This window comes from Pavona decussata, unplaced genomic scaffold (genome assembly GCF_977016875.1).
Source record: "Pavona decussata unplaced genomic scaffold, jaPavDecu1.1 SCAFFOLD_324, whole genome shotgun sequence".
Taxonomy (NCBI): domain Eukaryota; kingdom Metazoa; phylum Cnidaria; class Anthozoa; order Scleractinia; family Agariciidae; genus Pavona; species Pavona decussata.
In genome coordinates this window covers 713,542-725,000 of record NW_028145713.1, presented here as the reverse complement: position 1 = coordinate 725,000, position 11,459 = coordinate 713,542, and the positions used below count along the sequence as shown (strand labels likewise).

Genomic DNA, 11,459 nt, shown 5'->3' with positions numbered 1-11,459 from the left:
CGATTTTGGGACGTATCAGCTCTGCAAACAGGAACCAGAGCAGAGCAGCAATTGGCAATGTGTTACGTCTGTGCTAAATTTTTTTTCTCAGTTTTCTATGGGAGAACTTTTTCTTTGTAAAACACCAGGCCACTATACAACTTTGGTTCTAGCCACTTCTTTCGGAGGGGATAACTTACCAGCCAAATATTAAACAAAGATACTGTCTGTCACAAAACAATAACAACAACAACATTTGAAAAAATAAAACTTACATTTTCAAGCATCATTTCAGGACTCTGCTTCTTTGCGTCCAAACTCAAGTGTATGTCGTCACCAATCAGTACAAAAGGAGCCCAGAACTTTACAGCACAGAACTGCTCTGACTCTCTCAGATACTTCATAGCCTGGTGAAGAGCTACACTGGCAGTTTTACCATCTCCAAGATGTTGGTAGAAACTCTTCATGAACTCCAAAGTTGCCTGGTCTGAAATTGCCCAAAGTGAAGCCAGAACAGAACGAGCCCCAGCAGCCAAGAAAGCCCGAGCAATTCCGACGACACCCTCAGACTTAATCTCTCCTCTGCCACTGTGACAACAACTAAGCACAACCAGTTTTGCTCGCAGCTTAACAGCTTGAACATCCGACATCTTCAACATGTAGTCGTCTTCTTTAGGACTCTTGTTCTTCGCTTTGGACCTTGAATTTCCATCGTAATGTTTTTCCCATCCAGGATTTGGCGCCAAAGCAATTTCTCCCGTTTCCTTTCGTCCATGAGCTGCAATATGAACCAAAGCGGCCGAAGTAATTCGTTTTAACACCTCCTCTTTGGTTGCCTCTGTTCCTGTAAGTGGCGGAATTTTTAGAATTTCACCTATCATCTCTACTTCTTCTTTGGCAAAGGGAAGTTCGTTAAACTTTGGTTTTTTGACATCCCCCAGATATGGATCTCCGACAAGCAGTGCCTCCCGCTCACTTTTGCAGTCCTTAAGGCAATCAGTGATTAGCCTTAAACTGGTCAACGAGGGTACAATGCGGATGCGGATGGAAGTGCTGAGTGCCGAGAATGGAGCTAGGCAAAGGGGACCATCGGGCACAATAATCAATTCATTACCTTGACACAAGTCTGAAATGGGGCCAAGATATTGCATCATGTAATGGTTGCAACGCGTCGATGGTGCACTGTGGTGGCACTCCTTGCTTATCCTCATCCTCCTCATCTTTGTCATCAACATCATGATTATTTAGCTCATCTAACGAACGATTCTCACATCTAACGCGGACTCTAACTCCAATTTCCTCCAAGGTAGTATTCAACAAGACAGTTACTGCATCTTCGTACACTCTTCCCTGTTGCAATTCCTTTTCTCGAAACTCAACCTTGCTTCTCTTGCCGATAACCCAGAAAGTGATTTTGTTGCGCCTGTGCCCTAAGACAACCGTTTTCGTAGATAACTTGTTCGAAATGTAAGAAATTGTCTCTTTAGGTTCAATTGAAGCTGGTGGGGTCTCTGCCAAACCATACTGTCTTTTTAAAGAGTCAGCTAAAGTTTGTGCTCGACCTTGCTCAGCAGCACACAAGGACTCGTCAATTCTTCCCAGCTTCAATAGGCTTTGCCAAAGACCACTGTAAGCACCACAATAAAGGTCTCTAAAACTTATTTTTAACGCATCGTCTGAAGCTATAAAATTCCTGACAGTATCAAATGCACACACACTAGCTTGATAACACTCGAAAGCTTTTTGAAAACTTCCCAGGACATCGTAAGCGTTGCCGAGGTTGCTATAGGCCGTACCTTCTCCGGATCTATCGCCTACTTCTTTTGCTATTTTCAGATGCTTTTCATGGTACTCTGTGGCCTTTTGGAAGTTGCCCAGCCTCCGATAAGCGTTTCCAAGGTTGCCATAGGCCCCACCTTCTCCGGATCTATCGCCTACTTCTTTTGCTATTTTCAGACGCTTTTCATGGTACTCTATGGCCTTTTGGAAGTTGCCCAGGCTGTCATAAGCGTTTCCAAGGCTGCCATAGGCCCTACCTTCTCCGGATCTATCGCCTACTTCTTTTGCTATTTTCAGATTCTTTTTATGGTACTCTATGGCCTTTTGGAAGTTGCCCAGGCTCTGATAAGCGTTTCCAAGGCTGCCATAGGCCCTACCTTCTCCAGATCTATCGCCTACTTCTTTTGCTATTTTCAGACGCTCTTCATGGTACTCTATGGCCTTTTGGAAGTTGCCCAGGCTGTCATAAGCGTTTCCAAGGTTGCCATAGGCCCTACCTTCTCCAGATCTATCGCCTACTTCTTTTGCTATTTTCAGACACTTTTCATGGTACTCTATGGCCTTTTGAAAGTTGCCCAGGCTCTGATAAGCGTTTCCAAGGTTGCCATAGGCCCTACCTTCTCCGGATCTATCGCCTACTTCTTTTGCTATTTTCAGACGCTTTTCATGGTACTCTATGGCCTTTTGGAAGTTGCCCAGCCTCTGATAAGTGATTCCAAGGTTACCATAGGCCCCACCTTCTCCGGATCTATCGCCTACTTCTTTTGCTATTTTCAGACACTTTTCATGGTACTCTATGGCCTTTTGGAAGTTGCCCAGGCTGTCATAAGCGTTTCCAAGGTTGCCATAGGCCCTACCTTCTCCGGATCTATCGCCTACTTCTTTTGCTATTTTTAGATGCTTTTCATGGTACTCTATGGCCTTTTGGAAGTTGCCCAGGCTCTGATAAGCGTTTCCAAGGTTGCCATAGGTTCCACCTTCTCCAGATCTATCGCCTACTTCTTTTGCTATTTTCAGACACTTTTCATGGTACTCTATGGCCTTTTGGAAGTTGCCCAGCCTCCAATAAGTGATTCCAAGGTTGCCATAGGCCCCACCGTCTCCGGATCTATCGCCTACTTCTTTTGCTGTTTTCAGACACTTTTCATGGTACTCCTTGGCCTTTTGGAAGTTGCCCAGCCTCCGATAAGCGTTTCCAAGGTTGCCATAGGCCCCACCTTCTCCGGATCTATCGCTTAATTCTTTTGCTATTTTCAGATCGTCTTTATGGTACTCTATAGCCTTTTGGGAGTTGCCCAGGTTTTGATAAGCCTTTCCAAGGTTGCCATAGCCTTTATCTTCTTTGGATCTTTTGCTTACCCCTTTTGCTTTCGAGCTAGATCTCGTCATGGTGTTTTGTAAGAATGTAGCGAAGTCTGTAGAAATGTAAATAGAGGAGTATACTTATATACGAACACTTTTTAAAGCCGTTTTACAGTCTATATACACTTAATTTACAGGAAATGAAAACGGGAAAGGTGAAGGTTTGGTCTCTACTGTAAATGAAAGTTAGGAGAGTTCAGATTACTAACGCGGCTAGAAATGTCTAAGTAAGCATTTGTCTGTCAGTTACTCTCCAGAAATATCAATTAGGGAAGAGTGCAATGGCCTATCGAATACTTATAAAGGCTACAGGGTGTAGTGGTCGTATAAGTCGGGAGGTCAACCTCGCTCATATTTTGAGAAGTCTTACAGCCTGTGGCTGTTTAACCCAATCATGTCGTCCTTTCGTGAAAATTTGGCAGGCTCGTGTATCAAATTTGAAGTAGTGACGCATTTGAAGATAACGTGTTTTTTTTAAGTGATTTTGTTTTAATTAAGTGAAAACTTAATTAGGTAAATAAGGTAAAACTTAATTGGAAAACTAAGGTTCCCCTTATGTTTTAAACAGATTTACAAGAATAGCCTATAATTGGAAGCTTTTTGTTTTTGTTGCAAATGTTTGCTTTTATACGCCAGTTTTTCAGAGTTTCATAAAATTTAATTAAGTAAATACGTTTGAATCCCCCAAAGGGCCTCGAGTTGAAGAGCTTTTGATCGAAAATCCTCCTTTGCACTGTAAACAGTGGCTTGACACCTTTAATTACTGTAACAGACAAGAGCCAAGGGAGATGCTGTAAACGTCACTAATGAGCGTGATAATGTGCAAAACTTCAATGAAAATATGAGGGTGTTTTTGGGCCCCAAAGTTATCTGTCAATCGGTGCTAAAAAGATTCAGCACTGGTTTCCTATCTAAAGCAAAACCTATTCAATGTTGTCTTAACAGAACAGTCTGGAGAAAGTAAATTTTGTAAGTATGAAGAAAGAAAACCCAAGTCGAACTAACGATTGGAGGTGGAATTAAGTCCTAAATTAATTGGTATAAATTTATTGTAGTTTGCGGTTAAAAGAAATTAATGAAGCTTGTGACTTCTTAAATGAGCACTGTCACGATGATTTTGTTGTATTTTGGTCAAAACTGCTAAAACGTCTGATGAAAAACCTTTTTGCTAACATAAAATTGCTCTTAGAACACCGGGAAGAAAATATAGATGGATTTCCGCAAGGAAAAACTAACTGTAATTAGTTCTTAGCAACTTCTCTAAAATACACAAGAAGACCTTGAAAAGATTCAGGTTGCAATCCATTCCCATCCTAGCAAACCGCAGCCACCGATAATTAGTACTAGTTCTGTGCACTAATAAGTCATTGTTAACAAAACTGAACCATTGTTTTACGTTTACAGTAATAAAATATATTTTTGGCCACTCAAAGATGCACCAAAGATGATGACACTGGCCCATTAACACTTTAACAAAAGGAAATGTAAAATGAGCTAGAAAACGACTTGCATATAAGATGCCAATATAAAAAGCCAAATAATTGGCATAAAAATTGTCGGGAATCCCTTAAGTGTAAAAGGCCAACAAAACTCACAGTCAGAAATCTAGTCTGAGGCCTAGGTCAAACATCGAACTTTTCATGAGATGAACCAAACTGAGCGGATTAAGTTCATGATAAGTTCGACATCCGCCTGAGGTAGTTTCGTCTAAAATGAGTTTGGATCGACCAACACGCTCTGTCCGTCTGCTTCAGATGGATAGAACGTGTGAGGATCGTCTCGGAGACAAAAGTCGATCTTCTCATCAGACGAACTAAATGAATAAATTAAAAAAATTGCATTATAATATATATTCAGCCTCGTTCGCGAAGGATTTATTAACGATCATGTCGGTTTCAACGACTATATGATCAAAGGAGAGTAGCTCTGGCGACGACAAAAATGGCGTCTTGGAGAAAGAAGTTGAACTTTTCTCCAATCCAGTGTCAAATGATAACGAAGACACCTGTTGTTCGTGTTTTGATTCGACAAAATACGTCTCTACAACTTTCGCATAAGCAGTCGTCGATTCTGTAAAGATACGAGAACGGTGTTCGCGAACGAAGCATTTTCAAGGTCAACAATGACTGAAACCTGTCTCGTGCAATTTTTTTTTTGATCATGAACTGGTTCAACTTCTCTTCACACATTACATTCCTGAACCACCGTGCGTCTCCGGTAGATATTGATCCATGATCGAGATACATCCCCTCTGGTCCTCCTTTCATTGCCAACGGAGCATGGAACTGGTATAGAACACAATGTATGTGCTTCGCCTTCGACTTTCCATTGCATGTTTTATTTATTTGCTCGTCCCCACATAATCAATGTGACCACTTAAAATGGGTGTGATCCTTACCTCCGATTAACAAAGAGATTATCAGGTGGTGTTTATGTTTTTTTTTGCTATGGCTTTTAAACGTTTTCAAGCATAACATTATGACATGGCTCGCTTTGCTAACTTTAATTTACAGGCGTGGAACCCAACGTGGTCTTCTCACACTTGTCATTGTCAAACCAACTAATGTATGGTATTAGGCACTCTCGTCTTGGTGTACAGGTGTTTGTCTGAGAAGTATGTGGCATGAATCCCGGTGTTAAAGAGGGCGACCAGCCTTTACGACTCAGTCCCTCGTGCATGTTTCACTCTTATTAAATTATTTGTCGAACGAGTTTGTCCTTCAGAGCATGTTCCCCTTGTATGAAACCAGTCAGCTGAAGCAAATTTCATTTTGTAACTTCTTATTTGCCGAACAATGTGCAGGCTAGAGGCAGCATTGCGTTGTTTATCCCTTCATATGTTATCCACTGGAGATGCCTCTGGAAAATTTCAAAAACGTCTTAAGAGCGGCTGCCTGTAAGAATCGAGAACTGCATTTCAGCGACCAATCAATCGAATTTCTTATATTTCGCCTGAAGAGACCCTTGGATTAACTATTTTCGAAAACCATATTTTAAAGTTACAAGGTATTTTATTTTTTGAGAAAATTGCAAGAGTTTGAAATGCGGCCTAGGTGCGGTCACGGGCCGATGAAAACCGCGAAAATTTTGGTCAAAGGACGAAGCCCCGTTCGAGGTGTAAAATAACCCAATGAACTTGAAACTTTACACAAACCTACACCAACCGTCTCACAAGAAAATTAAAGCAATAAACATTCCAAACGCGCTGGCTGCTTTCTAAAGCATGCAGATTTGTGTACGCTACTCAAAATGGCCTTGAAACCAATGCCTATTTTCACTGAAATAAAAGTGTTTTTGGTATGTGATTTTCTCTAATTTAAATCTTATATCTTGGAAGATGAAGAAAAGAACTTTATTTGTTCCAAGTTTCAAGCTCTGATTCAAACTCTTTCCCACTCAAGGAAGATCGAATATGCGTGCGATACTTGCGGCTCGCAATTCACGTCACGAATTATGAGATCACAACCGATTCACAAACATTTGACATCTGGAGCCCGTGAATGTTTCCAAACATCACATATTGGTCCCTATAACTAATCAGACTGACTGAAGACAGCCATTCAATGTTTTCCAATCTCAGATTTCTTTCCTATTCTGCTCTAAAATATAAATATATCTATTCCGGTCAATTAGCCTACAAAGCATGTGCAACAAATTTGCATACCATTTCGATGTCGCAGGAAAAAGTAGTGCAAATCAAACTTTACAGCTCCTTTATCTTCTTAAATGAAGCAGTCGATCAGTAAAATGGAGAAAAACGTGTGACTTTGTTTCTGTCGTGTTGTTTTGAGTGTTCGTTTTTAGCAGCGACGGCTCAAATCAATAAGCCAATGTGACACTGAACATTCACTTCGCTGATGTAGGTAACGCGCACGTGATCCTGGCCAGGCATTTCGGTATGGAATCCTGCGCGTAGAGGGCGCTTTACAAACCAGGTTTACAAACGGGTAGAAGATACCTTAGACCTTGTGAAGGACACAGCCCTCTTAGTTGGTGTGCCCCCCACTCAAAAAAGGAGATAACAATCTCATAAAGTTCCTTGCTCCCTCCAAGTACAACGAGACTTGATCCAACTATGTGGTTTTCCCATAGTTACTGCTTTGCATAAGCACTCTCCTTATATACTGGTAGTAGAGGAATGCCTTCAAGCACAGCCACATATGAATGCTACCTCTAATGTAAAGGTTGCGCCCATAAAAATCTCGATAGCCTGTCGTTTCAGGTCTCTTTTGTTTTTCAATGTCATCCAACGACTTACGGTAGAGGCGTTTACATATTTCAGGCACTTAATAAGGTTAGCGTTCTTCCTACGTGTACAAGCGGTAACCGTCTACACCACCCATACGAAAGGGAGATGATGCACGGTCGAAGGAGGCTCTTTTAAATTGCATAATCTCTGAATGTTCTCCTGGCATCTAATTAAGCCGTAAGGCATCACGCGCTTGTCAGAGAAATCTTCCACAACTGCTATGGGATGTGACGGGATTGTCAAGAGCAGGTTCCACAAAACTTTGTGCAACGAAGGCCTTAGGAATAAACTCCCTATGCTAGGTGATCAGCTGCGTCCACAACACCTTCAGCTTTTTGCCCTCGGGTGATTTCACTGTAGGCCTGATCCACTCATGCCCGTTCCATTTTCCTCGCCCGATTTCAGTCGACAGAGGTCTCTAAGATCTCCTTGCTAATTAGAAGGGAGTGGAGAGTGGTTGTACTGCTACAGCTTCTCATTGGTTTCCAATTAGTAGTCTAGTGTCAGTTCTTTCCGAAAGTACAAACCAGCGACCAGAATAACTTGGAAGCCAAAATTAATTCACATTACTTGTGATGGGCTTCCGTGCTCATTAAATGAGAGTAGATTTTCGTCAAATTTCGTACTGGGGTTTTTCCAGGTTAAGGAGTTCTCCTCTTTTTAAGCACGCCGACTCCTTTGGCCTTAATATCCGTTTGTCATTTTCGTAACATCCCTAACAACTTAGCAGAAGTATAACAACTGGATAAAACAAAATTTAACAACACACAACAGTCAATTCCATCACTCTTAACAACATAAGAGGATTAATGACCTTATCACCATCAAGACGGAACTTAACACTTTCTCCCTTGTGCTTGTTGTTGTGTTTTTTCCTGAACAGAGTTGAAATTACTTTCAAATTGGACATTGAACTGCTTTGTGTTTAGGTCCAGCACAGTTAAAGGCAGGTAGTCAGAATTTATATGCACAGTATTCTTACCGTACACGGGAGCAGGTGGCTTGCCTTCTTGCGGTCTCGTGTTATAAGCATGCGCAAGAGCTGGCAAGTGATCACATTTTGGCGGTTCTCCTGAATTCGACTACACAGGGTTTCGTTGTATGCGACTTTGGCCGTTTAAACTACAAAGTAACTGCAAGGCCTTACAACGATTTAGTTGGCCAGAAAGAAATCATTTAACAATTATGTGCCAAAGGTTCAGTAAATATTGGTGAATATATTCACCAATATTTACTGAGTACGAGGTAAATAATTGTTTTAGTATAATTTCTCAGGTGATCATCAGAGAAAAACAAGAACCGTCAGAAAATTGTCAATTTTTTTGGTTTGTTTCAAATTGTCACGCGTCAATGAACAGAGACGCGCAGTCTGCCGATCACATGTTCAATCGATAAACTGCTAATGACTCAAGCAGTATGTCAGTATTCTTGACTTCTCTGACGTTTCAATGATAAAAAGCATTCATTTGACTTCTTCATTGAATGAATGTTGGGTTTCTCCGATCCGTTTACCAAAATATATGGAGATAAACCAGGTTGTTTGGTGTAAAACTCGAGGATGAAGCGTGTTAGCACTTTGTCATACAATTTCTTGTTGATGACTTCACTGGTTAACGAACTTTTATAAATTTCCCTCGAAGATGAGATGCTTCAGGTAGGATTTATTTCCTTTCGTGGCTTCACTAAACAAGTCCACAGCTGCCTCAGATCAAAATATTTTGTTGCTTGGTGGTGAGTTCGGATGGGTGTCGAGAGCTGCTCAAACCGTCAACAAACTAGTTTTCTTTTTAAAACTACCGTCTTTTCTCCTCACTGAAAAGTAAAACTTAGAGATCTTTTTTCATCTTGTCTACCTCCATTCTTTCAAATTCTGTCTTAAATTCGTTTTGCGAGTGAAACAATTCTCTTAAATAAGAAAATTTTGTGCGAATTTAATTTGTTGTTTTCGTTTTATACTGGTATCGACATCAAGAATTCCACTGCAATTTACAAGGATTTTTTTATTACAATTAGCAAAACTTTTATATGTTGCCTTCGAAAAGTGTCACCCCAAACTAAGCTGCATCTTGAGTGCCTTTTGCAATTGCATTTTCTCTCATTGTATTTACTTCTTCCTCTGAAACATCAACAAATCGCTAAGCGGCCATTTTGAAAATCAATGCTCCGCTATAATCACCACGTGCGAGGTGAATATAGCGGAATATGACGCCATTTTCGAAATATCATGCCATTTTCGATCAATGAGATCAACAGAATCTCTATAATCACTTGAGTAACTACACTCAAGACGGATATATATTGACAGATAAACGATAAATAAAATTTAGAGGAAATGTGTCCAAAAAATTGTAAACATTTGTCGCATCATCAAGATCCCTTTTGCCTTTGTCTGTCCCATATAGTATCATCTCCCTGAAGACCAAGATCATTATCGGAATATAAAACGACACTCTGATCACGAGAATCTTGTTGAAAACAACGTTTCTTGTTCTGATAATATTTTTAGCCAAGTTTGTTTTTTAAGAGACGTTTGGCTATTTCATAACCCGCGTTAAACTCGGCCTCTGTCGACTGTATATTTGTGCTATTCATAAGATCAAGAAATGTGACTTACGTATATTTATAGGATCTTTCCCTTGACCTTTCCCTCAGGTCAAATAATGGTCCACAGGCCAACCCCGGTAGTTTCGATGATAGCGTTTTTGTTCACGAAAACAAAATGATACTCGAACAACAGCATACATTTTCGAGTTCCTGCAGAACTAGAAACATTTAGCCAAAATCTGCCGTTTGGCAAAAAGTAAGATACCTTTGATAAGGTTTGAGTTGTTCTGGTTCCTCTCTGGTTCCTTATTATAAAATTGGGTATTCACTTGTTAGTTCACGGAAATTAATTGCACCCGGCGTTTTTGGGTTTACAATACACGTCTTTTGTTTGTGTTATGAGTGTGCGATTGAACGCGCGAGGGCCTCCAAATATCGACCGAAATGGACGGCAAATATTCATCAGTTCCTTTCGTAGCGTTCTTGGTTGTTCGGATCGATCGAAGGGCAGGATGAATTGCTTGTAATAAAAAAAGTAAATAACCTTTATTTACCCTCGGCAGTGTTTATAACACAAGTGCGAGTGGGGCTGAGCTTTAAACTTCACAAAGTAATAATTTAAAATAAAAATAACATGGTTAAAAATCTCAACTGGCAGGAGGCAGACCAGCTGGCTATTTAGAAGTGCGGCCGAGGAGAAAAAACTCCAGCTACCGGTCATGTCAGTCAGTGGGACTTGAATTCGGGACCTCCAGATTTCAAGTCCGACACTCTAACCACTTAGCCTGCGTGGCAAACGTTTCTGTGGCAATTTCAATTCAAGCAAAAGATCCTTAATTATGAGGACTTTCCACAGTATATATAATGATAGAATTGTAATTGTGATCGTATTTCATTTTATTTTATTTTGTCTATTTACTCTTTTTTTTCTAATATTTATTTCCTCGAAGATAAATAAAGTATATGTATGTATGTATGTATGTATGTATGTATGTATGTATGTATGTTCAGAGCTCCAGAGCCGATTTCCGATTTTCGGATGCGCGGGAAATGGGGCAAGAGAAAAAAAAAAAAAAAAAATTAAAAGATGCAAGAGAGGAGGGGAGGAGGGAAAAAGAAACGCTTGTCCGCAAACCTCACGATTCTGCAGAATGCCCTCTTCACGCGTACACGATTGAGCACACATCAGGGGCGTGATTGTCAAAGAGAGGGCCAACGAGAAAAAAGGACATGTCAAGAAAATAAAATAATATTGCAATGACAATCGACCATCAACGGGAAATTTGTTCAGGCCATCTCAAAGGAACGAATGTTTCGGAGTTATTCTTATGGATGTAAGCAGGAGCGTTGGGATTACCGTGAATGAAAGTAAAACGTACTCCGACAGAGTCTGCACTCCGTGTGCCCGCAAAATTCGTATCAATCCATCCAGAGCGCAATTTTGGCTTGGTTATGACGTCACTTCGGTCCGAACGACCGCCCGCCCGCCCGCCCGTCCGTCCGTACTTACGCTACTCCATGTAACCTGACTTGAAATGAGACACTC

General features: G+C 40.8%; 1 protein-coding gene, 1 long non-coding RNA gene and 1 pseudogene across 3 annotated transcripts in view; all 3 read right to left on the bottom strand.

The window, feature by feature from the left end:
• Window positions 1-1,194, bottom strand: part of LOC146453687 (tetratricopeptide repeat protein 28-like) — an 11,126-nt gene extending 9,932 nt beyond the window's left edge. Inside the window, exon 1 of the mRNA XM_085096271.1 lies at window positions 255-1,194. Within this exon, the coding sequence (XP_084952397.1) occupies window positions 255-1,190 (936 nt within the window). The 5' untranslated portion in view covers window positions 1,191-1,194. The remainder of the gene's footprint in view (window positions 1-254) is intronic.
• LOC146453683 (uncharacterized) overlaps window positions 1-11,459 on the bottom strand; it is a 263,424-nt pseudogene that overhangs the window by 175,817 nt on the left and 76,148 nt on the right. The gene's annotated exons all lie outside the window — the stretch shown is intronic.
• The window catches only part of LOC146453685 (uncharacterized), a 43,652-nt gene that overhangs the window by 11,523 nt on the left and 20,670 nt on the right, over window positions 1-11,459 (bottom strand). The gene's annotated exons all lie outside the window — the stretch shown is intronic.